This window comes from Panthera onca, chromosome D1, assembly GCF_046562875.1.
Source record: "Panthera onca isolate mPanOnc1 chromosome D1, mPanOnc1 haplotype 2, whole genome shotgun sequence".
In the NCBI taxonomy this organism is placed as follows: Eukaryota; Metazoa; Chordata; class Mammalia; order Carnivora; family Felidae; genus Panthera; species Panthera onca.
This window is the reverse complement of record NC_138348.1, coordinates 11750215-11761448: the sequence shown is the minus strand read 5'-3', so window position 1 is coordinate 11761448 and position 11234 is coordinate 11750215. Positions and strand designations below refer to the sequence as shown.

At 42.5% G+C, this 11234-nt stretch overlaps 1 protein-coding gene across 1 annotated transcript; it reads left to right on the top strand.

The window, feature by feature from the left end:
* The first annotated feature begins 898 nt into the window (after positions 1–898).
* On the top strand, positions 899–10656 carry FAM111B (FAM111 trypsin like peptidase B). Its single transcript, XM_060606740.3, has 3 exons — positions 899–1145; positions 2359–2525; positions 7939–10656. Exons 2-3 carry the CDS (start codon positions 2445–2447, stop codon positions 10054–10056), a joined length of 2199 nt encoding a protein of 732 aa, XP_060462723.2. The 5' UTR covers positions 899–1145; positions 2359–2444; the 3' UTR covers positions 10057–10656.
* The last annotated feature ends 578 nt before the right edge of the window (positions 10657–11234 follow it).

The window sequence follows — 11234 nt, the reverse complement described above, 5'->3', positions numbered from 1 at the left end:
ACTAGTCCCGTGGTCTTGCGCAAACTATCCCGTGAAATGGGTGCAAAAGTCGCACCTAACTCAAGAGGTGACTGCAAAGATCAAATGAGACCCAAATAAGTCTACTACCAAACACCACCTCGCTGGGAATAGGGGCTGAACTAAAGTGTACATCCATCTCCAGGCGCAGAGCGGGAAACGCCTACAGGCCCCTGGGACCCCGCTGGGCGGATTTCCCTCTAAGAGGGATGAAATCGGGCTCTTCGGAACCGCGAGTCACAGGGGAGGGGACTGGGGGAGAGGGTTCGATCTCTGGGCTTCTTGGTTTGGTCTGAGTGTGTGCATTAGTCTCTCGGCGAGGTTGGCTCATTTGCTGGGGGCGCCAAGTCCCGCTAGACCGGAAGCAGGAGCGCCGCTGCCCGGTTTGGGCCCTTTCGTCCGCTGGAAGCCGGTGCGGCGCCCGCCCGGACGCCCGCGGGTGTTGGCGGGGCCTCTGCCCGATCCCGGCCAGCTCTGCAGCGGCCGCCGCGTCGCGCCCGGGCTGCTCCTCGCGCCGTCGCCGCCGCCGCCCACCTGGCAGGAAGGCCGTTCGTCCCGCTGCTCCCGACGCTGGGCGCGCAGCTCCAGCCCCGCGAGAGCGCCAACCTCCGGCTCCTCCCACTCCCGCGCTGGCTCGAGGCACTCCCCCCCCCCCCCCCGACGGCCGCGGCGCGGAGGCTCTAGGGAGGGAGGGCGGGAGGAGACTGCGCAGTGGGTCCCGGAACAAGATGCTGACCGTCGGCCAGGGTGGGGAGTACGTGCCTGGGAGGGACTGAGCCGCATCACCAGCTCCGGGATGGCGCGCACGCGGGCACATTCGGAGAATCCCGCCTTGGGACTCGCCAGCCCTCGGGACTGGGTCAAAGCCCAGCCTTTCCCGCCCGCCCGCTGGGTGGCCGGACTCGGCCAATCGGTTCCCGAAGTGAATGAGTTACTGGCCAATGAATGAGCACAGCCAGCCTCCGCCCCCTAGCCTCCTGCTGGCTGGGCGCCGAGCGCGGGAGGGCGGACTTGCACTTCCCCCGGAGGGAAGAGGTCCGGAAGAGAGGCCGCTGAGCCCAGTGCTTTGTAGCTCTTGCGAATCCCAGACAGCGGTACCCGCACCGTTGGACAGATTCTTCGCATCCGTGAGTAGCGCTCTGGTCCTGAGTCGGACGTGGAGCCCTTAGGGGGTGGTTGTCAAGGGCACTAGGCAGAAGGACCTTGATCCGGAGCCAAAGAGGTTTTGAGGGTGGGGGGATAGGCAGCCTCCCATTGTGGGAACCCACTTTCCGTCCCCCAGCTTCAGAGGTCAAGAGTTTTACTCCTGGAAAGACACATTGAGATCAGCTAGGAAGCTGCTTCCGCCACCGAGTGTTGTGCGGGGGTGTTGGGGGGTGGGGGGCGGTGTTAAAGCGCAGATTCGGTAACTGCAGTCCAGAGGTACTGAATCCTGATCTTTGAGGGTGGGATGTGGTATCTTCCTTTTTAACAAGCCCAGAGTGGGTAATTCACAGGAACAATAAAAGTTTGGTTTACACCAGATTCCTTAATTTACAAACGAGGAAACCGAGATCCCCAGGAGGGGTGTAGGGAGAGGGTTTGACGTTTTGGGGTGGTTCTTTCCTGGCCTTACCTGGTTTCTTCCATTGCTGCTCTGATCAGTTGTCACCCGAATGCCTGAGGGGAACCCTCTTCCTGTATCCAGAGTTCTGTCTGTGTGGGTCTTTCCCTTCTGTGTCCTGTGAACGTGAACACGTGCCAACTTCCTCTCTCTCTCTCTCCCTCATATCAGGGATTACACCTGGCTCTGCCTTTTGCAGCGTCCCCTGCACCCTGGCCTGAGATCTCTCAAGCAGTCAGCCGCAGTAATCCTAGGGTGTACTGTATTTGTCAATGTCCTCAGTTACAGGAGGTCAGAATTATTCCATCTTTTCCCTTTAGGTGATTCTTCCCCTGGCTTCTGAAAGCTTCATCAGCACGTATGCACTGACTGATATTTGGCTGAAATGTCAAGGGGTACCCACTGCAGATCTCGGATTCTCTGGGTGGCTGTCGCTCTCTTCTCTCTAGTACTCTGCCCCACAAACTCCAGCCACGTAGGCCTCCCATGACCCTGAGTTTGTCTTCTCAACTCAAGGGAAACTGCCAGGCTCCATTGTGTGTCCCTTCCCTGAGAGATGGTCTGGAAACACCCCCCAGGTGGAAAGCTAGACGGCCATAGGGATTACCTCATTTGGTTTCTCTCTCTGAAGGATGGGAAATCACTGTTCCGCACTGCCTGGTGCCCAGTGTTTGAAAGTTGTTTCACATACTGTATTCTTTTTTTTTTTTTTTTTTTTTTTTTTTTTTTTTTTTAAGTCATTGTAAGTGGGAAGGTAAATCCAGTCCTTGTTTCTGTAACTTGGCTGGAAGCGGAAGTGAGTCATATTTTCTGTGAACTCATCATGAATTCCACGAAGCCTGAAGAGAACCAGTCATCCAGTGCTACAGAAAATGGCCAGAGTACCAGACCTGAAGTTTCAAAGGTGTGTCCACTTTTTAACAACTCTTTGCTAGAGCAGCATACCTAACCTTAGCATGCTATCAGGATTCTGGAAGGGGATACGCTCATAGAGGATGGCAGTTATAAACCCTTCTTCCGTGTTGTGAAAAATATATTTGGAGAGATCACACATATAAGTGTTTGTGTAAAGCCAAATGATAGTGTATGAATCAACAATGCAAAGTGTGCCGTTTTAGACAACAGGATCACTGACAAACAGTGTAGACACTTGATATCAGAAGGACAGACAGGCAAAAAACAAGAAATACAGTTCATGCTTACTGAGAAATTAGTGTGTACCTGGAATTATTTTTGTCACTTCCTATGGATTATCTCATTTGACATTTAATAAAAAAATACACGGTGTTATCATCCCTATTTTACTTTTTAAAGATTTATTTATTTTTGAGAGAGAGAGAGAGAGAGAATGCGTGGGGGAAGTGCAAAGAGAGAGGAAGATAGAGGATCCAAAGTGGGCTCCACGCTGGCAGCAGTGAGCCCAATGAAGGGCTCAAACCCACAAATCCTTGAGATCATGACCTGAGCCAAAGTAAGATTCAGCTGACTGAGCCACCCAGGCACCCCTCTCATCCCTATGTTAAAAATGAAGAAACTGAAACCCAACTTTCTTAAAGTTGCAAAAATAATGAACGTTAGGGCAAGGATTTGAATCTGGGGGTTCAGACTTCACAGCCAGCTTTTGACCAACACAAAGTATGCAAATCGTTAACACCAAATCAAGATATAAACAAGTGCTTTTGGAGTGCGGAGAGAAGAGTGCTTAATTCACACTCAAGAAATTAAGGCAGGATCATATGAGACTTGCTCTTAGTGAATAGAATTTCACCAGGTAAGTGTATCCCGCGTGAGGGAAGAGTGTGAGTAAAGTCATATACACATAAAAACATATTTGGGAGCAGTATAGTTAGATTTGATCATATGTAAGAATTCGAGAATGTCGGCTAATAGTGCTGGAGAGGTATTTTGGTAGAAGATTATAGTAGGCTTTATTTCCATTAGAACTTTTATTTTCTCAAAAAGAATCCTCTACTTGTGAAATAATAAAATGGTTTCATTGGATTAAAATTAAATAAAATTTAAAATTAATTTCCTCTGTTCACTAGCCACATTTCAAGGGCCCAGTAGCCATATGTGGGTAATGGCTGCCGTACTAGACAAGCAGATATAGAACATTTTCATCATTGCAGAAAGTTCCATTGGACAGTGCTGCTCTAGATTAGGGACCTCTGTGGCCTTGCTGTTCCAGGTGTGGTCCACACACAGCAGCAACAGCATTGCTATCTCCTGAGACCTCTCTGTGATCTGCATTTTCACAAGACCCCCCGGGTGATTCTTAGGCACATTAAAATTTGAGAAATACTGATCTGAGATACCCTGAAGATTCGGTACGGTGAAATCTCATTGTTATTAGCATTATTTGCTAATATTTACTTTGCTTGTACAGTATCGTTTCAAAAGAGGAAATGTTTAGCCCTGGGGGAAAATAAAACGGATTCATTGGTTCATCTGTCTGACAAGTGCAGAGTTCAGCGGAGCTTTAATGCAGCAGTACACCTGGCTTCAAGGACTCCTTTGTTTCCAATCTCTGGGCTCTGCTCTTTGTTGTTGGCCTCTGTCTGGCCTTCTGCATAGTGACGACAGAACTCCAGTAAGTTCAGAGTGCATACCTGCATTGGCTACCATTCAAATAATGAGTCCATCCTGGTACCCTGAGAAGACTTCCTTTTGCATCTAACCCTTCCACGCTACATAGCTCAGCCATTCCTGCACAAAACCGTGTGATTGAGGAGGCACTTCCGGCAAGCGAGGCCTGTCCCTGAGCTGGCGCAAATTCACTTTTGTACACATGTATGGCTGCGACAAAACGGGAGAGAGGTGCAGTGGCTTTCTGGAAAAGAGCTGGGGTATCTTCCTCTTCTTTGAACCCCATGCTAAAGTATTTGGGTTTCATTCTGTAAGTGAAGGAGAAGTTATATACAGGCTTTATCCTTGTATCTTTAAGGAGGAGATTTAATTTAAACTCTAAGCTAAATATTCACGTTAAAGGGCTACACTGTTCACTATGGTAGCCACTAGCCGCATGTGGCTATCTAAATTTACATTCAACTTATCTAAAGTTAAATAATGAAGAAAGTGAAGAATTCCGACCCTTGCTCACACTAAGCATACTTCCCCTGAGGCTGCCGTATCCGGAAGGATAGATGTTGGAGATCTCCATCTGAACAGCACTAGTCTAAGGCATCCACTTCTACAACAAAACTACAATGTAAAGTTTCCAAACTATTTGGAGGGAAAGTGAAAGGCGGAGGGGGAAAAAATCTAAAAGAAGACAAGAGAGAAGGAGAATATAAGTAAATCTGGGAAAAGCTGGAAAAGGAGAAAATAACTAAAAAGATAACAAATGAATAAAAAAAGATTGGTTATCTTACTGGTTGTGTGAAAGACTTTAACTTTTATCACTACTTTCAACCTATTTATTATATATGCAGTAAAATTAAATCTTTTCCACATATAGTTCTCTGGCCTATGACAGTTACCTGTGGTCTTGTAATCATGACCAGAATCAAGATGCAACAGAGTTCCATCAGCTTAAATAATTCCCTTGTGCTCTGCCTTGTCTGACACTCACCTTGACCCCCTGGTGATCAACAATGTGTTCTCCAAGTGTTGCCTTTTCCAGAATGTCATGTAAATAGAGAGGGGCCAAGATGGCAGAGCAGCATGGAAGCTTTTTGCTTCTCTAGTTCTTGAATGCAGCTAGATCAACACCAAACCATCGTACACACCTAGAAAATTGATCTGAGGATTAACACAACAATCTGCACAACTTGAACTGCAGAACTCGGCAGGTATGCAGCGTGGAGAGGTGAACTGTGGGCGAGAGAAGCCACGGAGGGTAGGAAGCTGTTTTGCAGTGAGAGGATGGAGTTGAGGGACAGTATGAAAAAAGCACTCCCCCCAAAAGCAGCTGGAGAGAAAGAATGGAAACACGCAGAAGGGACTTAACAAGAAAGGGAGAAAGAAGAAAAAGGATAGGGTTTAAATACCATTAAGACTCTATAAACAGAGGAGTGCAGAGCTGAAAGAATCGTGTAAATAGAATCATATGCTGAATCAAGCCTTTTGGGTCTGGCTTCTTTCACATATAACATGGCATTTTAGATTCATCCAGGTGGTTAGATGTATCAGTAGCTTTTTCTTATTGCTGGGTAGTATTCCACAGTACGAATATATGAGAGTTTATCCATTCACCCATTGAAGGATGTTTGGGTTTTTTCCCCAGTTTTGGCTTTTTTATATATATATATTTATTTTGAGAGAGAGAACAGGAGAGAGGGAGAGAGAAAATCCCAAATAGGCTGCACACTTTCAGCACAGAGCCAGACATTGGGCTCGAATTCACTAGCGGTGAGATCATGACCCAAGCCGAAACCAAGAGCCAGAGATGATCAACCAGCTGAGCCACCCATTTGTGTCTTGTATAAGTAAAGCTGCCTTGAGGATTTGTATACAAGTTTTTGTATGAATATCATTTTCATTGCTTTTGAGTTCTTGCCTATAGGCAGAATTGCCAAGTTATAGGGTAAGTCTATGTTTAGCTTTATAGGAAATTGCCAAAATATTTTCAAAATGGCTCTATCATTTTGTATCCTCACCACCAATGTATGAGTCCCAGCTGCTTCACATTCTTGCCAACATACAGTATTGAAAGTTTTCCTGATTTTACTCATTCGAATAAGTGTGTAACAGAGAAGTATATAATGGTCTCACCTTGTAGTATAAATGCATTTCACTAATGACTAATGATATTGCATATCTTTTCATGTTCTATATAGCATTTATGTATCTTCTTCAGTGAGGTGTCTGTTAAAATCTTTGGCCTGTTTTTATATTGGTCTTTCTGATTTTTTGTTGTTGAGTTTTGGGAGTGTTTTATATATTTTGGAAATGAGCCCTTTGTCAGATTGCTCTTCTTGTAATCTTTGTGGATAATTTATCTCGGTTTGTGGCTTATCTTTTTATTTGCTGAATACTCTTTTGGCGGGGGGCAGTTATTGACTTTAAAGAAGTGCATTTTAACATTTTTTTCTTTTTTGGATTATGCTTTTGGTTGTATCATCAGAGAACTCTTTCCAAACCTAAGATCACAAAAATTTTCTTGTGAGTTTTCATCAAGAACCCTTACAGTTTTAGGTTTGTCTGTGGCCCACTTTGCACTAATTTTGTGTGTATGGTGAAGTATGTGGATCATAAAATAGTAATAGGAAACAGTGGCTAATTACTTAGTTCATTTGTTTGTTCATTTTGTATATGGCATCTGGCACAGTTTGTTGAAACATCTACCCTTTCTCCACCGAATTGCCTTTATACCTTTGTTAAAAATTGAGCAAAACTTGATTGGATCTGTCTTCCAGATTCACTGTTCTTTTTTTTTTTTTTTTCCTAATGTTTATTTTTTTAAAATTTTTGATGTTTATTTATTTTTGAGAGAGACAGAGACAGAACATGAGTGGGGGAGGGGTAGAGAGAGAGGGAGACAGAATCCAAAGCAGGCTCCAGGCTCTGAGCTGTCAGCACAGAGCCTGACTCAGGGCTCGAACTCACAGATCTAAGTACAGCTCTACTAGTAAATAAGTAATGTAAATTTACAAAAGCAGTCAAATTAAATGGCATTTCATCTATCAGTTGGAAGACATTTAAAATAACAGTACTGAAATCCTCTGAAGGAGCCAACCATACGGTTGGTCTCTGGGCATCAAGGGGAAAAGGAGCAGCATGAGTTGACACAATTTTTCTGGAAAGCAGCTGGGCACCATATATGTTGTGAAGTACATTTATAACCTTAGTGTCTGTATTTCTACAGCTGGGAATCTGGCCTAAGGAAATATCCAGATGTTCAGCCAAAATGTTTTACGTATAGAAATGTTTGTCCTATAAAAATTTGAGACAATCTAAGTATCCAGCTACAGAAGAATGAATTAGAAATTATTGTACAGTGAACTATATCCTGTGGCCCCCAAAATTGTGTTCCAAAGGTTGTTTGATGGCATGTAATGTCATTAAATTTAAATGTTTAATGACATGTCAGCCAATGGCAGATTGCTTGGCAAAGAATAAACTCATGCAGCTTAGCACAACTTCAGAAACCTAAGGTTTGTATCTGCACGTAAAGTAAAAGAAATGAATAAAACAAAATGTAGAATGGTTATCTCTGGTGATGGAATAATGATGGGTAATTTTTCTCCACTATTCATTATCCAGTATATTACTCAATTTTTATTCAGAATAGCTACTAGTTTTATAATTAGACAAACATGAAATATTATTATTAAAGGAGATTCTCATTATGTTTTTAATCTTTCCTTTTTTCTAAGGATATGGCCATCAAGCAGACCTGCCCTAGAAGACTTGCTATTCATCTTCTACCTGACATAAACGAGTGTGGCGGGACCAGTAAGCTTAAAAGTGAAGTCAAGCATGAAGCATCTGTGGAAATCCAGAACCCAGACTGGGACACCCATAAAAAATGTTATTTTACTTTTACTTTTAATGAAAACTCGAGGAAATCTGACCGTAGTATGTTTAAAGCACATGGTAAACCCGATGAGAGTATCTACTCAGCTCTGAGAGCTAATGACAATTTCAGTGAAAGGATGGAGAATCATTTGAATAAGCACATTCTTGTTTTTGAAGAAAAAACAATAGAAGGATACATAAATTTAGGAATGCCTCTCAAGTGCCTACCTACAGGGTCCCACTTCAAAATAAAATTTAGTCAAAGAAAGGGTAACCAGGAAGGTGATCAGATCTTGCGCCAGTGTGAAAATCCATACATGGAATGCGTTCTTTTTCACATTGTTGCTGTTGGGAAGAGGATAAAGAAGATTCTTAAGATCAAGGAACTTCATGAAAGAGGAACTACACTTTGTATCTATGCCCTAAAGGGTGAGACTATCAAAGAAGCTCTAAGCAAGGATGGCCGATTTCGGTCTGACCTGGATGAATTTAAATGGAAAATAATAGAAGATCATAAGATAATTCATGGAAAACGTTCCCTGGTGGATTATGTGTCTGGAAAAACCTTAGAAATGGACATTTTTAAGAAAAACGTTGCCAGGAAAGGTACCCATAAGAAAATTAAACAGGAGAATGAAAATACCACTGAAGAAATCTGTCCCTGGGATCTGATACAGTCTGAGATCAGGGAACACGAACCAGAGGAAGATGGGGAGACTGAAGATGTAGAATACAACAGAGAAAAAATTCTCCCAGCTCGGAATCTAGGGCATGATATTGAAAGTAAAAAACAACGGACAGTTTCCAGAATTAGTAATTATTACAATAATAGTTTCAACAGAAAATATAGGAGAAACAACTCACAGGTTAGGCAAAGGCCCCATCCAGGTATGGAACATGTTAATCAATATATCCAAAGGACGGCAACTAACCTCTGGCTGAAGAATTTCCAAAGGTTGGACAAAGTGATAATGGATCAGTATCCAAATTTTAATGAAGAGACTCTCTGGATGAGAAAGTATTTTCGGGATGAACAGAAGAAAACCAAACTGCTACCATTTCAACAATTCAACATTTATAAAAAGTACTTTGGAAAAGTGACCGAAAATTCTACTTCAGTTGCAATCTGTGAAGATCTTATTCATCTTAGTAAGTCAGTTGGGTTCATGAAATGGGACAATAATGGAAACACAGGCAATGCTACTTGCTTTGTCTTCAATCATGGTTATGTTTTCACCTGTCGACATGTAATACATCTTATGGTGGGAGAAGGCACAGATCCAAGTTTGTGGCCAGATATAATAAGCAAATGTGCAAAGGTAACTTTTGCTTATAAAAAGTTCTGTCCTATGGATGTTGATTGGTTTTCCATTGAGCCGTGGTTTGAAGTGTCTGATGGAACTCTAGATTACGCCATTTTAAAGTTAAGAAAAAACATAAATGGATTTCCTCCAGGCCTGTTTGGACAGATTTCCTCTCAACCATCTAGTGGTTTGATTTATTTAATTGGTCACCCAGAAGGCCAGGTCAAGAAAATAGATGGCTGTGCTGTGATTCCTCTAAATCAGCGGTTAGAGAGGTACCCAGAGCATCATCAAGATGGGGTGGTAGGTCCCCATGCTGCCACTTATAATGCTTTCTCTATGTTTACCCAACGAAGTTTCCTATCAGAGGTTTGGAGAACAGATACACTTAGCTATGATACTTGTTTTTCCAGCGGGTCCTCTGGCTCCCCAGTGTTTAATGCATCTGGCAAGTTGGTTGCTATGCATACCATTGGGCATTTTTATCAACGTGGAGATACAGTATATGCCCTTATTGAATTTGGCTATTCTATGGAGTCAATTCTTTGTGATGTTAAACAGAAAAATGAGAGTTTATATAAATTATTAAATGAAGAGAAAAACGAGAACCATGATGAAGACCAAGATAACAAGTCATTTCAAGATCATCAGATTGAACCCATGGAATATTAGGAAAAAGATGTTTTCAAGAAAATATGCTAATAATTTAGAGTATTCAGGGCTGTTTCCATAAGCTATAATGAATATTCTTTTTTTAATTAGAAAATGATGTGGATGTTCAAAAAAATATAACAGTTCAAATAAATTCTGAATTTTTTGGTCATTGGCTTTTTTCTTATTGAAACAATCTCAAACCTCACTTAAAATACTTAGCTCTGTTCTATACATACAACAAATTTGGTATTTGCCATTCTAAGTACATTGGATGATACATCTATCCCATCTTCCTAACTGGTGAGGTGACCCCTGTTCTCTGAATAACAAAATAATGGGGAAATACACTTTTAGAGTGAACAAAATAAGATGTTCCTCTAAAACTCAAAATTCTTTGGTTGTTGGGGCCCCTGGGTGGCTCAGTTGTTAAGCATCTGACTCTTGATTTCAGCTCAGGTCATGATCTCATGGTTCATGGGATCAAGCCATGCATCGAGCTCTGCACTGACAGTGGAGAGCCTGCCTGGGATTTTCTCTCTCTCTCTCTCTCTCTCTCTCTCTCTCTCTCTCTCTGCCTCCCCCTCTCAAAGTAAATAAATAAACATTTTTAAAAAATTATTTGGTTATCTTAATTTTTCCCTTTTGGGCCCCTGTAACATCAGCCCTTATTGCAAATGACAAAAGAAAAGTCCAACTTTTCTGTTCTTTCCACTAGTTCTGCCCTTCTGTGGAAGATAGAAGCATGACTTAGTCCCTATCCCCACCCTCTTATATCCAGAGTCTAGAAAGCTAAAGTCTACGTATCTCTGTCTAGTTTGCAACTAAGAATCTGGGTATAAATCAGATGCCTCAAAATAGACTCACTTGCCTGTTATTTGGAAGATAGAAATAAGGTGGAGACCATCTTTCTTCTGCTCCTGGAAAATGCTTAAACACTGAGAATAAATTGAGGGTTGATAGGGGTGGGGGGGAGGGGAAAGTGGGTGATGGGCATTGAGGAGGGCACCTGTTGGGATGAGCACTGGGTGTTGTATGGAAACCAATTTGACAATAAATTTCATATTAAAAAATAAAATAGTAAACTTTGGTAAAATTTTTAAAAAATAATTGGATGCCTAGGAATAAATAAAACAAAAAAAAAGGAAAAGAAAAATGAGTGTCTAGAGTCACATCTAGTCCTTAGCTTCATGTGGATG